The sequence below is a fragment of the Eurypyga helias genome, unplaced genomic scaffold, assembly GCF_000690775.1.
Source record: "Eurypyga helias isolate BGI_N326 unplaced genomic scaffold, ASM69077v1 scaffold3018, whole genome shotgun sequence".
In the NCBI taxonomy this organism is placed as follows: domain Eukaryota; kingdom Metazoa; phylum Chordata; class Aves; order Eurypygiformes; family Eurypygidae; genus Eurypyga; species Eurypyga helias.
The window spans coordinates 3,048-23,834 of NW_010264758.1; the positions used below are offsets into that span (position 1 = coordinate 3,048).

At 46.0% G+C, this 20,787-nt stretch overlaps 1 protein-coding gene across 1 annotated transcript; it reads left to right on the top strand.

Moving 5' to 3' along the window:
* Window positions 1-8,740: 8,740 nt before the first annotated feature.
* On the top strand, window positions 8,741-20,621 carry STON1 (stonin 1). Its single transcript, XM_010156471.1, has 3 exons — window positions 8,741-10,667; window positions 19,874-20,076; window positions 20,461-20,621. The coding sequence occupies exons 1-3, from the start codon at window positions 8,741-8,743 to the stop codon at window positions 20,533-20,535; spliced, it is 2,205 nt and encodes a 734-aa protein (XP_010154773.1). The 3' UTR covers window positions 20,536-20,621.
* Window positions 20,622-20,787: the final 166 nt, after the last annotated feature.

The following is a 20,787-nucleotide window of genomic DNA, read 5'->3' on the forward strand; positions in this document are numbered from 1 at the left end:
TACTTTCGCAGCATGTATTCTCCTTGGTATTTCATCCGTTGCTTTCCTTGGACACTGCAAGCACTTGCTGAGGACCAGGTTTAAATTTGTTTTCTGACCATGGCCAGTTTAATATTTTGAGGTGTGATTGCTGTGCCATAGTGCTTAATCCTAAAAAAAAAAAAAGAGAAGGGCTGACTTTACAGAAGTGGGACAGCCACCCTTAAGTGCATTTCTGCTGCTTGGTGGCATATTATAAATCTCTGCCTCTGCTCAGGGGGAGGGGAGAGGGAGGGGTTTGGCATGTTAAACTCCTTGCCAGAGCCTCTGCAGCGCTGCCCTGACCAGAATACTTTTGTGGGATGTTTGTGCCTTCCTAATAATAACATGTTTCCTAAACACAGTTAAAAATTGCTTCACTAAGTGCAGTAACATTCCATTGAGTTAGTGACCTCCAGAAGTGCTGTAAATAAAAATAGATTTATTTTCCTGCCTCTTCCGTGCCAGAGCCCTATGTTGAGGGCTTGTTGGCTTTTTTTTTTTAAATAACCCAACCAGCCTTCTGAACAGTAAAATGTCAGCTAGTGTCAATAAACAGTTTACGTGAGGCTGTAAACTGTCCGTGGGCTCTCCGAAATCTGCCCGCGGCGCTTGAGTAACGCAGTTGCTGTGGTGATGCTGAAGAGGAGCGCGATTCAGAGAGGGGAGAGCAGGACTGGCTGAGTGAACTGGATGGGAGCGGGAGCAGAAGCACCTTTCAGGGGTGCACCGGCGCTGCTCCCCGCACCTCGACAGCCCAGTAACCTCCACCTCTTCCCCATCCATCTTCGGATTTGCGGGTTTCAGTGGTAGGCAGGAGAAAGGCCCCGCGGAGAGGTGTGTTGTATACATGAGAGGAACATGCCTGTGCACGGTGAAGGAAAAATGACATACACACCTTGTCTATCCAGATAATAAGGAGAAAGAAAACAAGTGCGGTGCCTTAGAAGGCCCTGTGCTACCCAGGCAGGAAGAGAATAAAAACATTGAGTAGTTAATACTGATTTGATCATCCTTTCTTAATATTTCTTCTAGGAAAAGAATGTTTTCTTCTGTTAAAGGTGTGCAGTATAACATAGAGAACCGTTTTGTGGTTCTTGGGGTACAATCCTGTTCTCGTTTGAGTTAGTAAAAACAATTCTACTGTCTTAGATAGCAGATTGTGTCCTCTTGAGGTTTTTCCTGACCATCCCCTATTTGCCAGCAACAGGGCATGAGTGTGGGTACACCCTGCCCTGCCTTCGCAGTTACAAACCCAGAGTCCAAAGATGCACGGAAACACGTGCTGCCAGGCGTACGTGACTTAGACCTGGCACGGTCTGTCACCTTCCCAGATAGGAAAACCACCCCGTGAGCAGGAAGATGCTGGACATGTGAGATGGGGCTCTTTTCTGAGCCTCTTCTGGAGGAATCAAGCGAGAAGTTCGAACTGACGGACCCAGGAAATACGTTCAGACTTCTGTCGAGTACTGGTGTTTGCCATTCGTATGGTTAGACCTGATGTTATAGCAGAGATAAGGGCCTTTTTTGTTACTTTTGTTACATCAAAAAAAAGCCAAACCAACCAACCAACCAAATAACACCCCACCCAAACCCCCAGGTTATAGGTGTACCTGTTTGTGGCTTTTATATACCAGAATTATCCAGAGTTGGTGGTGTGATGCAAGATGTGATGGCATCTCCTCAAAACAAAATAGTTACGTGTAGCTGTGGGAAAACCCTTTGGTTTTTTTCATTAGAAATGCCTGTTGCAAGCCTGTGATCCTTCAATGTTTTGTAGCTGGAGATTGGCTTTTGATTGACTGCTTTGGGCTGCGGGCGTGCGTTGATTCACGTGTTCTGTATAACGTGGCCGCATGCTGGCTGAGTCGCAGCAAGCAGCATAGGAATCGCTGCAAGTAACTTCATGGTTCCCTTCAGATGAGCGAGGTGGCCTTAGGGGAAGAGGATGGCTGTTGTTCTTTTGCAGCTCAGTGCTTGGCTGCGCACAGTGCTGGAGAGAACCTTGAGTAACTTCCAACGGTGGCGTCAGGTCTCCTCTCCGGTATGTTTCCCAACGACACTTAAATTAGCTTTCTATTGTAGTTTATTAACTTTATTTAATTTTAGTTTAGTTTATCTCATTCTGAAAGTTAGGTTCTGGATAATAAACGCTGCAAAAAAGCCTTGAGAGGAATGTTATTGTGGATCCCAGGTGACTCCGTTGCAGTGATTTATGAAAATCTCTCGGTAGAAAGCATCTTTGGCATGTCCCCCATTAAAATCCTACCGGCACTTCCAGTAAAACGTTGTCTCTAGGCCTTCCTGCCCTGGTATCTGTTCCCAACTAAGAAAATACTGAAGGAGCGAGCCGGTCTGACTCACCCGCTGTGGTGTGACTGCTGGAGCGGGGCGAAGGGAGGGTGTGGGAATCGGGGCTTACAGCGTATGGGGAGATGGGCTGAAGCCCGCAGTGTTACACACAAGGCCAGTCATGCACACTGCTTTGTTGTTTTTTCGGGGCAGCTTTGGAATGACTTCACATCTGAGGGTGAGGGAAGGTCTGCCAGAGTGAATCTAGACATGAAACGGAGTTTATTTACAGTGCATAGCAGCTGAGGTTTGGGTGATGGTTCCATGGCAAAGATGGGAATTGTTTTGAATAGTCACGCTAAGTTTTTGTGTGAACTGGGAGGTCCTCGCTGTCTAACCTCCTTCTGTGGTGAGCAAGAGAAGCTGCTGCTTTGGAGAAGACCCACTTCAGCAGCAGCACGGCAGGCTAGAATAGTTATCAGAGATGTGAATCTGGCAGCGCTGCTGCTTTTCCCTTCTTTTTCTTTTGAGACCTTCCCATAGGTTTTCCCTCCTGTGTGTATCTCCTATTTTCTGCAGCCTGTACAGCATGAGACGTGTCCCTGAGAGGCAGAGGAGCAGGCATTTCTCCAGGCTTCCTTCATCAGGAGGGAGCTCCTTCGTCAGCATCCCTCCCAAGTGTCGGATGCTCTCCCGGCACGCAGAGAGCGTCGGTGCTGTGGGCACTGGTGCTTGTCCTCACGGTGTTGAGTCCTACACATCCCAAACTGTGTGACACCATCCTCTCTAGAGGCTGCTTCAGCCTCTGCTGTATCCTTTTCCCCAGCCAGGAGAGTAAGTGTTGTCTCTGCTTGGCAACGCGCTGTGATTTGTTGCATCAATGCCTCTAAAAATGTTAATTTTTTCATGCACGTGCGCGCAAGCACCAACCACCTTGTTTGGGAGCTCCCCTTTGGCTCGAAGCAGGCACAAGTAACGGCGAGAGGCGTTTGCACGAGTTACGCCTGCCTTTGCTCTGCGGACGTGCGCGCTGTCAAAAGCTGAAAGCTTTAATTCCTCCAGCTCTCGGGGCCAAGGGTAAGGAATTCCAAATTAAACAGATTAGCTGCAAGCGCCGAACTTGTCCCAGCTGTGCCTGCGCCCCAGAGAGCGAGCAATGTAAACACAAGTTCACGTTACACTTTGAAGTCGGTGTATATTTTTGACTGTTACACCACTTCATTATTTTCCAAAAGTAATGAAATGAGTAATGCAGGGAGAGACTTATCCACGTGTATATCCCAAATACAAGCGTAAGCCAAGAAATTCCTGTTTCCCGTCAGTTGTGCCTTTTCCTCGTGTTTATTTCCAAGGTGTAGGGTGGAGAAATTTTTTTCTGTCTAGGAGACACTGAGTAGAGTTAAATCAAAGTACAACTATATGTAGTCTCAAAAAGAATTTTGAGGCACATGAACATAAATCAAGCACTGTTTTACGTAGAAGGTATTCTTAAAGCTTTTTTGCGTAGTTAAATAATAAACAAAGCAGTGATACAAAGAACATGGCTGTAAAATACGGAGATAAATCTGCCATGTTTTACTTCGATACCACAAGGGCTTACAAACGTTTAGGGTATTTTATATACCATATGTGCTTTATTGCTTGAACTGCGGAGAATTTGTACTTTCCTGCGAGACTATTACACTTTATGGCAAAGTGCTTGAAGAATTGTCTACATACTTGTACAAGAAACGGTAACAACTCATATGGTATCGTTACGGGACAGCTTCACCACAGCCTGCAGAGCTTTTGCGTTAAATTTCTGCACCGCCTGTGTGCGATGGACGACCTTGTTCCTGGAAATATAATTGATGTCTAGTAGCGTATGGGGTCCGGAGTCATTCCGGAAGGGTGGAAATACCGCAAATGGAGTAGCTCGTGCAAAGAGCTCAGCTTATTTTGCAGGGATTAGTCAACTGGTATGTCACACTGTGTGTAGGCAAATTTGCTTTTTTTTGGCTTGAAACAGTCCGTGGGGTTTATATTTGCCCAGTAAGACCCCTCGATGAAAGTGGCACACCTAAGATACGTGCTCAGGTGTTACAAAGGGAATTTATTTAGAGGATGTAAAGCTTAATGGTTTTGAAGCCCTTGGAGCTAGAGGTGATAAGGAGTGTATTTATAAATTTATCCTTTCCTGTGTATTTTGGAATGTGAGTACTGTCTACTCAACATTGCGTTTACTTGCCTTATGCTTTGCAGACCCCATGCTCGTCTGATATTTAAAAAAAAAAGGACCTTTGTGTTTAAATCCACAGGGATGCGCTTAAGGATTTCAACTGTTGCCAAACGTTAGGGAAGACACCAGGAGCGAGATGCTCGGGGGGTTCACACGTGCTGCTTCCCTGCTGCGGAGGGGGGTGATACAAGGCCACTCCATCAGTGGGCTACGTGGCTCGATGGCAAGTCACCATCCTCAGCTGGCTGAGGACTGAGCCCTCTCTGGATTAAAAGTACCCAAGTCCTTGCCTTGACTTGCACCGTGGAGTGGGTGGGAAGTTGTTACTAGTGTTTTACTGTAGGAAGAGATAACGGCATCCCCCAGCAAGGCACAAAAGTTGAGCGGTGTTTTCGCTGCAGATTTGATCTGGGATTTTCGAAGCAACAAAGGAATCCAGTAATAGTTACAGCCTATAGAATCTCACAACAATAGGATAGGATTTCTCTTCTGTATGTCCTCAAGGTATTAAAATGAAGCAATTTAAGCCATAGATACTGTTCATTAAATGCTGAGGGACTGAGATAATCTGATAAATGGGAAGATTGTTTTCAGGCAGAAGAGGATGAATTGAGAGGAATCGCAGCTTTTGGGTTTGCTGGAACTGATGCATTTAGGACCAACTGTTGTTTCAGCCAGCTTTTTTGGTTGCAGCTTCAGTATTCCAGAAATGGTATTTCCTATCGCATATCTGAACAAGATACCACATGTGCTTGTAATTTAAATGTTATGGGCTGCATAACATATGTGGTAATAGAGATCAGTGGCATCTTGTATCATTCTCCTCTTCCCCAGAACGTCTGGGTTACGTTTACTTGGGTCCCATGGGAGCTTTTTGGAGTCAAAACACATCTATCCTAAAGCCTGAGTTTACTGCCATTTCGAGGAAGAATGTCCTTAAGGAGGAATTTGGGGCGTTTTTTAGAACAAAAAAGAACTTGAGAGGAAAGATTAATTTATGGTGGTGTGCAGATGTAAAAGCATCAGAGAACAAGCTACATAAACTAACATAAGACTGTAAATGTTATTTTTTTCTTTTAAATGCTGGATGAATGATGCCACCCGTAACGTGAGAGAGTGCCTTTCCTTTTAATAGCATGACTTCATAAAAACAGCTCTTAAAGACCTATTTGGGTTTTTTCCCCTCCTTTCCTAGTAGGCGGTTTTGGGGGTCGGTAGGGGATCTGCCATCTCTTTCAACACTTACTTCTTGCATGTGTGGTTTTGTTAACAGCAGTATCTTTTTTTTTTTTTTTTAAAAAAAACACATTTGTGGAAAAGTAATAAAAGGTGAAAGCTACCGCCTCTGGCAGGTATGTGAAGAGTATTGTAGCTGCAGATGAGAGCTCCATCTGCCAGAGGTTTGCTTCATAGACATTTGTTGACCCGCGTTAAATATTTGGTGGGTGAATTTCAAACATCTTTTTGTTTTGTAACAGGTAAAAAAACCTGCCAAATCATCTGTAACATCATGTTTTAAGAAGTAAATAGTAGCAGACATTGGAGGGAAAAAAAAAATCAACATCTGGAAATAATAAAGGACACTGAAAAAAATTCAGTTCTATTGAGAAAGGGAAGCAGGCTGCAGGATGTGTTCTTTACTGTAAACAACATTTGTATTTCCTTCCATTCCCATTTTATGTTTTCTTTTTCGCTGGCACATCTCAGTGCGTTGTGACTTGCCCCTCCGGCGCGGCCGTGCGCGCTGTGTCAGGCTGCTGCGCCCGCCGTCGTCCCCGCGGAGCTTCGCGCCGTACCCCTGCTTCATCCCCGGAGCCCCTTCGGGCAGAAAGGCTTCCTCTCCCCTCGCTCAGCGTGGTTTTTCCTCGCTGGCGGTCCCTTACCTCCGGAGGAGATTTCGATGGCATCTTTTGAGGCTGCTTCCTCACGCTCTCCGTTTACCAGCGTGCCCCCTGGTCCTGGCTGTTAGAGAAAAGACGTGCTCCCGGTCAGCGCTGCGCAAGCTGTCCGTAACCAACGAGGCTTGTTGAGATGAAACAAGGTTTGAAAGCTTTGAAACTTCCCGATCTAGAAATAATCAATAGATTCTGCCGAGTGAGCAGTGCCGGCAACCAGAGGGGAAGGATGTGGAATGGCAGGAAAAAATGATGGCCGAGTCATCAGAGGGACCAAAGAGCTGTGATTTTTCTTTCCATTGCTACACTTCATGTTGATGAAGTGATTGTGTGGGTGAAGGATACACTGGCAGTTGTGTGTGGCTGAGCTATGACAGTCATTTGTGACTTGTTTGCTGCTTTTCTCTCTGTGTCTCTCTTTGTAAGTGGAGAGGAGAGTGCTTATAAAATAACTAGCATAGTGCAAATATTTTTACTGAACAAAAAGGTCGAGAGTTCAAAAAATAATGAAGGACCAGAGTCCTCCGCTGTTGCAAGCTCTTGTTTGTGCGGCCGCGGAGTGAGCGGGCTGTGCCACAGGTTATGGTGCTTTCTTCAGGGCTATAAACTGCCCAAGAAATAATGGAGAAATGGTAAAAATAATGACTCGTAGCATAGGATTTCACTTGGCTGAACTTTGGCTTCTCTAGAAAAGGACTGTGGTCTGAAGGCTGCAGATAAGGAATGGCTTTTGTGGGTACGGGCTTACGTGTTGTGCAATTAATAGATGGCCTAACTGTGGCTGTGTGTGCACGGAGGGGAATGGCTTTAAGTCATCGTTATCTAACCTTAATTAACGGAGTAACGTATGTGCAGGTGGTTTTGTCTGTATGAACTCTGCCTGCCTCGTGCTTCCAGGCAAACAGGAATACGTTCTGACAACAAGGGTAACTTTTTTTCAAATGAATGGTGTGTGTCTGTGCCCTGTGGTGCTTCACTGTACTCATGTCCTCAGTCATTTGCCATTTATTGCTCTCTTCTTCATCAGTCAGGAGGAAGAACTTTGGGGACGACATACCCTGCGTAAGGATACGGTGGGCGTTTACAACTCGATGCATGCTTTAAAACCACGAAGGCACGATTAATTATTTACTGGTTGCAGTCCTGCTCTGAGGACATCTAGCCAAGCCCTTTACCAAAGATGCTTTGTTTGATGAAGTGTAGTTTATTAATTGGTTTGAAGACCTGTACTTTTTCCAGGCTGCTGGCCAACTTGGTGCTTAGCAGATGCGAATGTTGTCTTTGGTTTCACCAGTGTTTATCTCAAGTGGGTGCTTGTAGTCTACCCTTGAACAGGGATGTGTCGCTCATCCTTAGGGATAACTCTTTCTCATTTGTAAGTCTAATGCTTTTACACCCCTCCTCTAATGCTATTCTGACGTGTTTAGTCTCTAAGAGCATAAGTCAGGGTTGGAAGAACTGATGTGAAGCAATTCCTGCCCAGGTCTGGAAAGCCTCTGGGAGCAATCCGTGCATCCCTCTCCTGGCAGGAGGCACCTCAGATAGCAGCATGGCGTGGGTGATGGGTTGCAGGATGGTTCTGCTGCCTCGCACCCTGGGGATGCTCCTGCAGCTGCCGTACTGCCTGTGCCTGTCGCACGAGGGGGACATCTGCCTTCGGCGAGACCTCAGGAACTATCCATTCAGTGCACATGTTATCCTGGGATGCTGGTTTTGCCCTCATGGCTGTAGTATGGGTACCTTTCCCATCCACGCTGAGTTGCTACAGCTTTTGAGCAACAACAAAAACATCCCCCCTTATCCTCCTAATTTTGTTCTTGGAAACAGCTGTGCCGTTCTTAGCAAAACACTGTTTTGTTTACTGGTGGGATGGAGGAGAAACCTCACCTGGAGCAGAGACCTAGTAAATCCCTGTCCGTATTACAAGCTACAGATAAGCAGTGCAGTAGAACGTATTATGCAAGCCGTCCTGTACAGCAGTGGGACTTTCTGCTCTCTCTAATCTAGAGGTTGCATACTTCAGATACTCCCAAGGGCCTGTGCAGCTTAGAGCTCACTTAGACCCCCAGCCCGGGAGACCAGTGGGGATTCATGGGGAGTTTCTACACAGCTGATTTGGATTATACATATAAAACACAAAGTACACTGGATTTGGGACCTGCATGCACATTTTAAGCTTCGTGTGGTTTGAGTGTTACAAGGGTTGGGTTTCTTCGTCTTGTCCTTCAAGAGAATTTACTTCCATTCATGTCTGCTGTTTCTTTGTAGATGGTTTGCGGGTGATACGTGTGCAAGTGCCTCAAGTTTCTACTACAAGATGTGTTCTACAAATCCAGCAAACTGGGTCACCTTCGATGACGAGCCGCTCTTAGTTGATAATCAGAGTAGTTGTAAAGCAAATGGCCTTAAACTGAATCTGTCTAGTGCTTATGAGTCTTCAAGTAGATCATCTTCGACAGGCAGCACTCCCCTCTCATCTCCTGTAGTTGACTTATACCTAAGTCCTGGACCCCCCAGCAACTCTCCACTTACTACACCTACCAGAGACTACCCAGGAAGTCCGTGCATCCCAAAGCCTGGGATTCACATCCTTTATCCCATCCCTGAATGGCCATCAAATGTTAACCTTCCTCCATCACCTGGGATTTGCTCATCCCTAACCTCGCAGAAACTGAGCAGCCTTCCTTCGAACACCTCGCCTAATGACCATCCGGTCAAGACTTTGGTCTCCAGAACAGCAGAGGAAGGAAGCTCTAATCCGCCAGAAAGCTGCGAGGAGTTGGGAGAGTTGTCATTGGCACCAGGGCGCTTCCCGTACTTCCAGAGTGACTGTGCTTTTTCCAGTCCCTTTTGGAAGGAAGGATGCTCGCTCAGCGCATCACAGGCTAATGTTAGCACGCACAGGAAGGACAAAGCCCTCGACAGGAGCGTCTGTCATCCTAAAGACAGAGAAACTTGCCACGATCAGAAAAGTCTGAACCAGGGCTCCTTCAGCTACATCTGCGAGAGGCTTGGACACCTGCAGGCTGATAGCTCTGATGCCGCGGGAAGCTCGCCCCTCTCCAGCACTCATGCATGGCATAAGCTCTCCCCTGCCGTCCCATGCAGCCTCTTCAGGAGACCGAAAGCAGATGGGTGGCCATTCATGCTGAGAATTCCCGAAAAGAAGAACATGATGTCCTCCCGGCAATGGGGCCCTATTTACCTTAGCGTCCTAGACGGAGGTATACTCCAGATGTATTATGAAAAGGGCCTGGAGAAACCTTTCAGGGAATTCCAGCTGCAACCACACTGTAAGCTGTCCGAACCCAAACTGGAGAGCTATAACGTCTCGGGAAAAATCCATACTGTGAAGATCGAGTGCGTGTCTTACACAGAGAAGAGGAGGTATCATCCCAAAGTAGAAGTGACCCACGAGCCGGAGGTTGAGCAGATGTTAAAGCTGGGCACCACAGATTATAACGACTTCACCGACTTCCTCGTCACGGTCGAGGAAGAGCTTATGAAACTCCCTACCATTTCTAGGCAGAAGAGGAACTATGAAGAGCAAGAGATTACTCTGGAAATAGTGGATAACTTCTGGGGGAAAGTCACTAAGGCAGAAGGAAAACTGGTAGAAAGTGCTGTCATCACGCACATTTACTGCTTGTGTTTTGTGAATGGAAGCGCTGACTGCTTCCTAACCCTGAATGACCTGGAGCTCCAGAAGAGGGACGAGCGTTACTTCGAGAAGGAGGAGGAGAAGAAATGGATTGATATTCTTGATTGCCATTTCCATAACTGTGTCAAAGTGCAGGAATTTGAGCAATCACGGATTATTAAGTTTACGCCTCCGGACGCCTATAGACTGGAACTGATGCGTTTCAGGACACGGTATAATGGGCAAGACCTGCCCTTTTCTCTGAAGGCTGTGGTCGTTGTTCAGGGGGCATACGTTGAACTTCAGGCTTTTATAAACATGTCTTCAACTGCTCCGATTCCAGCACGTTTACCCCCTGTCAAATGCTGTGAAAACGTTATGATACGCTTTCCTGTTCCCACGCAGTGGGTCAAAGCACTTTGGACGATGAACCTGCAAAGGCAGAAGTCCCTAAAAGCAAAAATGAATAGGAGAGCGTGCCTTGGCTCTTTACATGAGATTGAATCTGATCCCGTAATACAAGTCTCGGTTGGAACAGCAAAATACGAGAGTGCCTACAGGGCTGTTGTGTGGAAGATAGACAGGCTTCCAGATAAAAACTCAAGTAAATAATTTGCTCTATAAAATGATGGGCTTGGGTGCACAGCTTCACCGGTTTCATGCTTGTGTGCTGCCATCAGCTTCCATAGTTTGGGGTTTTATCTCTGCGGTGGTATTGGTAGGAGCTAGAGTAGCCTTTTGGTAAAAAGAGAATATGACCTCTTTTTTTTTTTTTGTTAAAATACCTCACAAAGCACATTCATTTTCCTAACTTATTTGACAGAGGCAGACGTTTTATCATCCATAATTTTAAGGGTTCGGTATCATGGAAGTGAATCTCGTCATTCTGAGTAAACCTCAAATCCACAGGAAGAAAGAGAGAAGGGTTTATGCTTCACATACACCCGCTGAGCGATGGTGGGATGGGAAGCAAACATTGGTAGGTGAAATTTGTTCACCGCCCAGTATCACACAGTTACTAGAAGAGGTGGAATTGTAACCGCTGCGTCTTGGGTTTCTTGCGTCGTAGCAAGTCGAGTGTGCTTTTGCAAAGGCTGTTATCTACCACCTCCTTTAGGGGGTTGTGTGTTTGGGTTGTATGTTCATGGCAATAACTGCACTGGCCAAAAATGCCTCCCACTTTATTCCTCTGGTGGTACCTCACTAAAAACCTACAGCAATAAAACCAGCTAAGTTTATAGTCATGCACTTGGGAGTTGTTAATTTCCCACTAAGTCAAATAGTTAATCCACCTGAATTTTCATGGAGAGAATAAGGCTTTTTGGGGGAAAGAAAAATATATATGGTTTTAAAATTCCAATTTTTAGTCATGTTACCAGGTTAATAGCCCTATATAGCACTTCTCTAAAGGCATAAAAATTCTTGAGGAATGTATTATTCTGCTTCAAGTTCTGTAGAGTGAAGTCACTTGATCCTTTTCTTGGATATGCATTATGTGTATCTGAGGCTTTGGAGATCTGTGTAAGACGAGGGTGTCTTTTAAAACATTTTGCCCAAAATGTCTTTAAAATCTGTACTTTTAAGAAGGGGGTAAGTGGTAACGAATGGATTGGGCTAGTCCTGTAATATCCTGTCTGGACTCACTACCTCTTTGAAATGTCCATGAAAGATTTAATCTTCCTAAGTCCTGGTTTCAGGTACGCTAGTTGGCATATCCACGTAATGGTTCTGACAGCTAGATGTGGGTGCAGGCGAGTGTACTCATGCAAAACTATTAAAAATAAGAGTAAAGGCAAAAAAAAAAATCCTAAGGATATTTTTCCCCCTTATTTTTAACTAATTTTGACAGGAACAGGTTTCCCAGAGAAGCTGTGGATCCCCCATCCCTGGGAGTGTTCAAGGCCAGGCTGGATGAGGCTTTGAGCAACCTGGTCTAGTGGAAGGTGTCCCTGCCCATGGCAGGGGGGTTGGAACTGGATGGTCTGTAAGGGCCCTTCCAACCCAAACCCTGCTGTGATTCTATGAACTGCAAGTTATAGTTATCTGACTTGCCATTTAGGTCATTATTACTTTATTTATTTTATTTATTACAGTTTGATGTTTGATATTTGAATTCTGATTGATATTTCAGTGACAGAATTAAAAGATCGACAGAAAAGCTAAGGCAGGAGAAAATGAGAAGGGACTACTATCCTGAGCCTATATATGAACTAGCTTGCTTTTGGTATTAGAACTGCATTTGAAAGCATCCTGCGTCAACGTGCTAATGTGGCAGTTGTGAGAGAGGGAGTTACTGCTCAGCTGTGGGCAGACTAGGGCCTGTATTTTTACTAATGACGCCACATGGAAACGCTGGCCCCTTCTGAGTGCAGACTGGGTCTTGCTTTGGCGATGAGGTCTCTCAAACCTCGAGCAGCTTTGCCTTCCGATCGGTACTGCTGCGCACTGCGGGAGGAGCAGCACACGTGCGGCTGCGGTCAGATTCAGAAGTGACGCGGTGCTAACGCCATCTCTGTTTTGCCCTTTCTTTTGCTTTGGAAAAAGCTGTGGTCGGCTTGGACCCATGCCGAATGCCATATGGTTCCTTCTGGAGTGGCTGCGCCCTCCCTTTCGCCCGTTCTCGTTACCGGGGGATCTCGCACGCTGCTGGGAGGGGGTGCTGGTGGCTGCCAAGCCGCGGGCAGCGGGAGAGCGGAGGAGACGCGGCATCGGCAGACGGGCTAACACAAGGCAGGGGCCAAGCCAGAATTCATGATGGGGAGAGAAATGACAGCGAGAGGGAAGGTAAGGGAAGGCAGTCAGGGAGGGCTTGGAGAGGCTGGAAGATGGAGAGGGAGGGCAGAGGAGTTGGGGGAGAGAGGTGGGAGAACCAGGGGGCAGAAGAAGTTTCTTCAGGTCTTCAAAATCGGTAGCTGTGTGTGCCACGTGCTCTGGGCTTCGAGGGTGTGCTCTCTGCACACATGCCACATGTGTGGCCCATTTGTTTTCCCAAGGCTTACAGGACTGAACGTTTGGGTAGCTTTTAATATGCTTTGCTATTTAACGTAGGTGTGCTCCTGCAAAATCAAGTCAGCAATTTAGTCAGGCAATTTTAAAGAAGATTATAAGCCTTCCAAAGTCTTTAATTCCCTGCAGTTCATTCACCTTAAGATTTGATGTGCACAATTACCTTCAGATTTATGTTACTTGAAAGTAAGAACCTTTTTTTTTTTTTTTTTGTGGCATTCTACAGCTTTACATTATTTTCTACCAATAGCTTAAACTTTTGACATTTGAGTAATTCCTCGGCTGAGATCTGTAAAATCATTTGTATCCCTGAAATGTTCATGCGTTTGAGAAAAAACATTTCAGTAGTCATACTGCCCGGTCAAATTTTAAACCTCTCTATCAAGTTTTCTGTGTGCAGTTAAGAGTTTAAAAATAGAGTTGTCCCAAGGCGTGCCAAAAATGTGGAGGCGGTCAAACTAATAGAAATATGTAAACTTTCATAATGCGTTTGCTGCAGGGAGAAAAGTATGCCAAGGCTTTTGCTTTCAAAAGGCCTTTGTCCAAGGCTTCTTAAAAAAAATAAAGGGTAAAGGAAAGGTTGCCTACAGTTATATTGTGATTCCGTTTATAGGCATCAAAATATGTTGGCATCCACTGGATTCTACTCAAGTGCTTCCTTGGAAGAGTGCTGGCCAAGCAAAGTCTATGCGAGCTGTGAGATACCCAAGGTTTTTAAAAGCTGTCTGTGCTTATTCCAGTATATGTAAATGGAGGGTTTGGAGACAGAGTGTTAACATTATTTAAAAAAAAAAAAGGTGAAAAAGCTGTAGATTTTGAAGGGTTGATCCAATGAAACTTTTGCAAACTGAGTCTACATTTGTGAAATCAGGGCATCGTATAAGGAAATGGAGAACATTTCATGATGCCAGCACAGTTCTGGGGCCAGTCTTTGCTCTGGAGAAACCTTATGCCCAGGGAGCTGGGGAGCGGCTAGACACTCTTGTTGGGTAGATTTGTGCCCCGCGGTGTTTCCTGCTAGGAAACCTCCATCCTTAGGCCATTGTGTAATGCACCGGTTCTTCAGCTGATTATTTCTCCTTTTCTTCTGCATCTGGGACCACGCTGAAGAAACAGTGATTAAGCAACACACAGAAACAGAGCCAGGGGGAGCTGGTGGCTGCTGGCAGCCTTTAGCATCTGAGCATGGACTCAGATGTGGGAGGTGGTGTGGCTCCCAGCAGCCTTCAGCAGCCACTCTTTTTTGTTTTCCAAACTGCCTAGGTGGAAACTCCAAGCCATGACTTTGTTAGGGGTGCCCCATCCCTGCCCAGCCACCTTCTGGCATCAGCACCATTGCACACTGCTCCTCGGTGGTGGTACCTTCCCACTCCCCTGTCTCCCCTGCATTTCTCCCAGAAGATTAGATAAATGCAGCCGTTAGACACAGCTGCAGGAGCTGTTAACTTCTAACAATCCTTGTGTAAATCTGTTCTTAGCAATTGTTGATGTTTTCGTGTTCAAAATAAGACTTTTAGAACTGGACCCGTTTCGGCAAAAAGTGGAATTACCACTTAACTAAAATAATCAGCACCTTTTTTGACCTAAACTTCTTGGCTTTATGAGCCTTTCTTAGATCAAGGTTATGAGTGCTACTCATACAGGTGATATAATAAGGGATAAATAGTGTGAGTAAATGCAGCAAAGTTAGATTATTCATTGTTTGTGAAGTGCTATATTAGTGCTATGTGCCGGTTTGAATCTAGTTGCATAGTTTTACTGATTTGTTTGTTTGTTTTGGCTTTTTTGTTGTTATTCTTCAGAGAAAGAGGGCAAGAATGTGGAACATTTTTAGGAAATTAGTGCCAATTTTTCAGATATAAACCAGGGAAGACTGAGGTCTCTGAATTCACAAAAGTTTTAACAAGTTGCCTAGACACCTAAATCCCAGGGCTTCTGTCTCCCAAGTTAGCAAGTAAAAGCTCAGTTACCTCCCGGTATTATCTGGTTGTCTTTCAGGAGTGGTTCAGTTCCATCAGGCCAGATGGTCACGTCTCCATGATGCTTCATGGGCCACATTTTGTATAGCTGGGCTCGCATCTGGGTGTGTTGTCTTAGCTTCCACTGGGCATCTGTATAGACTTACACGATGCCTGCTTCATCTAACTTGCTTTTCCACACCACTACCTTTTTTCTGGCTGACATCTTGCTTATTCAGCTTAACAGGTTTTTTTGCAAAAGTATCAACTACATGTAGGCTCTCTTTCTTCATCTAACTCCAGTGGAGTTAGACACACAAGGCCTAAGAAACAATAGTTTCGTGGAGCAGAGATGACAAGTACTAGCCAGCTTCAGGTGAAAACTAAAGCAACGCTCACCATCTTCCGAAGTGTTGGTCGATCGCCATGTTGTCTGACAGCCAAGGGGAAGAAGTTGTTCCACGCTCCCAGCACAGCCCAGCAGTGGGCAGAAGAACTTCTCCACATGTGAAGTGGTGAGTATCGCCCTCTGACATTGGTGTTGACACAGGAGATGGATGAGCTGGGGCAGCCAGTGTTTTGGGACTAAGCAAATGGTCCGGTGGAGGCTGCTCCAGAGGACCCAGGGCAGTAGCCTTACTCAGATCCCAAAACTATTATCTCTGTTTTTGCAGGTTACGACCTAGGGGAAAGAAAGGACCCCAGAACTCATTGGATCCCAGCACCGAAACGGCCTCACGGGTTTGGGTTAGCTGGAAGTGCTATGTGGTGCTGAACCACAACTGTGCCGTGTCCCACACAGGAACCTTTAGCAGCAGGTAGGAAGAGGAATGGCCCATTTATGCCTGGGCTCAATGGACATCTACCATCTGGCATTCACCACACCTGTGCAGGAAAACTTCAAGCAGTGGCTATTTCTGGATTCCCTTTCTCAGACAACAAAAATGTTTTCCAGACGTTTCCCATTGCTACTTGTTTCTCCATAGGTCTCACTCCCATAACAGGAAGATGCTGAAGTTGATCTCCAAAAGCCTTTAGGTCTACACCCTTTTCTTGCTGCCACAGATGGATTCCAAACAAGATGCTACTGTTCTTGGACAAACCCTCTCTCCTCAAGATCCTTGGTCAGCCATAGCCCCAGAGGCAGAGCATGCTGCTTTCCTGACCAGGGCATGATGTGCCGTCGGCACTGCGACTGCTGCTGTGAAGGATTTGTGGGTGACGCGTGCAGCCTGCTCATCCCAACCCAGCGAACAGCACAAAGACAGGGTCAAGTTAAGCGTGTTGCTAAGCTGCCTCCCCGCACCACCCCTGGAGAGTGGAGTAGGTCCTGGGAGCCAAGAGGAGCACAGCTTGGGTGGGTTGTGGTACCACAGATGGGAGGTCGCCTCACAGGCTGGCTGTGGAATGGGGTGCTGTTGTTGCTGACCCCACAGCTGTTGCTGGGACAGTCGCAGATTCAAGGATGGAGAGGTCCACCCCAACATGGGGGGCTCATTCCTCCATGGCAGTTTGGAAGAGGGACCGTGGACCAAAAGAGTGTTAGTGCAGGAGAAATGGGCTTGGACAGCAAGAGATGGCCAGCAGCAGATTGTGGACAAGGCACACGTCACAGAATATACAGATCTGCCTGTCACTCTGTACATCGGTGACGAAACGCCATCACACTTGTTTAGTTCTCCTCCAACTTCCTTCCCACAGAGCTGACGGATGGTTGTAATACTTGTTTCTGACTTTGTTCCCTCCTCTATTTCAGTAATGAAGTCCCTAATATTACGGTTTTACCTGTCTCTGTGCATTTTATCATTGTCCTGAGTCCTCAGCCACACGCAACGTGCCCCTGGCATTGCACTCCTTTGCCTAAGACCTTTACAGGCTTGCAAACTGGGTATCCCTGAAGGACCCTGTCCTGTAGCGTGCTCAGAGGTGCGAGTAATGTCTCGCACATGCCGGTAGCGCTGATGTGGCGCAAACTGCAGTTGCTACCTCCTACTCCACCCCCGTGGCATCCTGGCCGCATAGCTGGTGGGTGGCTCTGAGCCCCATTCGTGTGCAAGCGGACTGGGCGGTAGGCTTTTACATAAAAAGGAGGTGACAGTACTGCTGCTTTTGGTCACGGGCCATGGTTTCGCTGGTGGTTTTCATTTTTGGAATGTGTGTGTGGGTTGTGCGTTGGCTGGTGGGTTGCAAGGTCTGCAAGACGGTGGGGTGAGGTTTTTCCATCTGATCTCTGCAGCCTGCTCTGCTAGATGTGGTTTCCCTCCCTCTGTGCTGGCTGGGAAGACGGCCATCGCTGGGCACCTGCTTCTCCCCACTCACCGTACACGTGCTGTTGTACTGGGTTTACTTTGGGGAGCTCTGTGCCCGAAACTCAGAACTGACAGTAGTTGCAGTGATCCTCACTGGTGTCTTTTGCGGATCTGCCCTTGCTTTTGTGGGTGGAAGCTGTGTTACCCCTTCCTACAATTTCTGTAACCAGTTCCTAATGAGCAGGTATTAGGGCCGGGCTTTGGTAGAAAGAAGCAGCCAGTCCCGTGTGGGGAACAGTTGCAGGCTGTCCATAGTGATACACGTTTCTTTGGAGACCCCTGGGAGACTCCATGGTCAGCGTTTGATACCCTTCCATGGTGCAGGAGTCTAGCTGGTGTGTTTTTAGTATTATTTTCTGAAATCCAGTTGGCTTTTCTTTGAACATTACAAGTAGCTTGGTAAAAATCAGCATTTAGGATAAGGGTCGAATGCCGCCTACTGCTGGAAGCACGTCTGCAGGGGATGCTTGTAAGTCAGCCACGAGCAGAGCCCAGATGGTGGAGGAATGCACTTGTCCAGTGACGTGTCCCTCCTCCGAAGCGGTGGCCGTCAGTGCTGCTGTGTTTCTGTGTGCGTGCCTTTGGGGTGAGCCGAACAGAGGGGGGAACACTTGCATCCAGCAAACAGCTTTTAAAGCTACTCATTATTGTTGTTATTAAACGTGGAAAGAAGAAGGGGGGAGAAAAATAGCCGGAGATCTCTCCCGTCTGAAGGGGCTGATAATCCAAAGGACACCTCCTATTCCTTTCTTATTTTCCCTTACCTTTTCTTCCAGTCAGCCAACTTTTAGCTGTGCTGTTGAGTGTAACAGCAAGGAAGAGGGAGAGAATTATTAATTATACTAGTTATATAACTAATCAAAAGAAGACCAAAGTGTTAAATGTTTTAGTATGATTAAAACAAGTGTGAATTTGTGCTCTTTAAGCCTTGATTTTTTGGGGACCCGTTGACTTTGTGCCAGGCTTGGAATGACATCTGGAGGATGGTTTATTGAATCAGACTTTGTTCAGGTGAAGTCGGAGGCATGTGTGACAGAACCCTGCCCATCAAATTGCTCAAAGGTAAATTGTCTCCTAAAACGAGAACTGGCTTGGGCAGGCGGTGAGGCAGGTTGCAGGAAAAACCTGCCGCCTGGACCAGAGGATGCACCCAGCCCGAGGCTCCCAGGAGCAACACGAATGCAGCTTTATTTATTTTTGCCTTACGAAATGCCATGAGCCTGTGGATGTGCTGTGTTACTGCAATTTTTCCCATGGGATGGATAAAGCACAGTGTATATTAACTCCATCTTCAGTGTTTCCTTCATTCTGATATGAAACTGATTCCTGCCACCGGAGAAGGCCAGTGTATAAAGAACGGGACATTTTTGCCTGAGATGGCATTCAGTATAATGGATGAAAACCAGATACACGCTGCCAGGCTTGCCTTTGACAGAATACAGCCAATCCTTTCTCTTCTGCTTCTTTTTGCCTGCAGCCAAATGGTAGTTAGCTGTCTATGCTGATGCTTAAAATCCTGGAGAGGAGGGGGAAGTGCAGAATTACTAGTTTTTGCCCTGAAGAATGAGGAGAGGCGGCTGTGCTACAAAGGATTCCTTTCATTATATTATAATATACTGCCTTCATGCACACAGGGAGCCTGCTGACCTCGGTTTCCTTGGAAAGCAGGCTTTCCACCCGGTGTTTCTGTGTGCCAGGAGGAGAAATGCTTTCCCTTACCATTACCACGTGTAAGAAATGCTAGAGCGAGTGATCCCTAGGGTTTAAGGCTGGATTAAAATAATTTAGGATATGGTGTGGTACGTGGGCAGCCCTTCATGACTCTGCTTTATAACGTGACAGTTACTTCAGTAATACTTTTGTTTGGAAGAATGGAGGGTGTTCTTTTCCCTGGAAAGAGAGCCCAGGTACCCTTATCCTGGCAGCTGGGATGTATCTTGTTTGAGCAGCAGTCTGAGCTGTGCCTTTATCTTCCTGCTGTAGACATGCTGTGATAAATGATGTTACACAAGATAGCTGTAGTACTTGCAATAAACACTCCAGTAAAATTCCTGCAGCAGAGAGCTCTGGAAAGGGTGGGTGTTGGACACAGGGAGGCCGCTCTACCTTGGCTAAGTGGTGTCCTTCCAACTTTCATTTTTCTATGAGAGTAAGAAATTTTCTATGAGAGTAAGGTATTTTCAAGGGAAAACTCAGATTCTTCCCTAACAGTCTGAATTTAGCAACCAATCCCTAAGTTTGTAATGCTCTTCTTTCAATCAGAAGCTGGGAGGATCTGGAAAATCTTGTGCAAATTAATTTGTAAAACTGCAATGATTGTGAAAAGTGTGCTGGAGCAGAAAAAAAGATGAGTTAGGGACCGCCTTATGCCCAAGTAGCAAAAGATTATAGATAGAATAATCTTGTATCACAATAACAGCTCTGCATTAATAAAAGATAGCGCTGTTCTCTCTTGCTTGCAGATTAGCCTTGCACTGTAAACAAAAAAAAGCTAATTAACTGATGATATGTTTGTGGGTTTATTTTCTTCTTCCAAGGTTCAGATCATCCACACAGCCTGTCTTACAAACTGGAACTGGGATCAGACCAGGAAATACCGTCGGACTGGTACCCATTTGCTACTGTCCAGTTCGTTGTCCATGATACCTGTGCCTCGGGAACAGAAGTCAAGTCACTGGGCATAGAGAGCGATGTGCAGCCCCAGAAACACGTGATTCAGAAAGCTTTTTACAATTGCCAGGTATTTTCAGGGCTATATTTTCAGTGTTTTCCTCCTCTTCTTCCTCCCCACTCCTCCATATAGTTTTTGCAGGGCGAATGTGCTTTGCATTCTAAACATATCTTGCATGCACTTGTGATAATGACTTTGAGCAAAAGAATAATTAAAAAATAATTCCTTGTCTGATCCAAGATGATGCTGAAAAACAGAACTGCAAATGCAGTGCTGTTTTTCCCCAGCTGAGCTATTTTTGGGATTAGCGACTTCGAAATCTGTTGGGTCTGGAAATGTTTTGCTTGTGTGTCAAAGCTTTTATTCATGCTGTCGCTGCAGTTCACACTTTCAGTGCCCAATTATTTGCTAATTCTACCTGTGTTTTTTTGTTTGTTTGTCTTCTAACTACAGGTTGAAATTGAAAAGAAGTGGATTAGGCTTGATGGAGAGGATCCAGATAAGGCTGGCAACTGCCTAATGCAGTGAAAGAGGACAGGAGGCACCGTCATACATGATATCAGTAGGAATCAATTTACATAGGAAATTCTATTGTTAGAAGCAGCGCAGTGACCTAGTTTAGGATAAACACAGTCATTGAATATTTCTCTTTTTTTTTTTTAGTGCTTTTGGGTTTGATTATACAAATCAGTACTGGTTTGACTGGCCTGTGTTCGAGTAAACTTCCTGTCATGGGAATACTGGTATGCGTAAGGTCTCTTTGTAAAGAGTTGCAGGATG

Excerpts from the sequence above, each read along its gene's own strand:
- STON1 (XM_010156471.1), top strand. The coding sequence starts at position 8,741 with ATGTGTTCTACAAATCCAGCAAACTGGGTCACCTTCGATGACGAGCCG. Across the intron at positions 10,668-19,873 it reads GCTTCCAGATAAAAACTCAA|GTTCAGATCATCCACACAGC; the intron begins GTAAATAATTTG and ends TCTTCTTCCAAG. Across the intron at positions 20,077-20,460 it reads AAGCTTTTTACAATTGCCAG|GTTGAAATTGAAAAGAAGTG; the intron begins GTATTTTCAGGG and ends TTCTAACTACAG.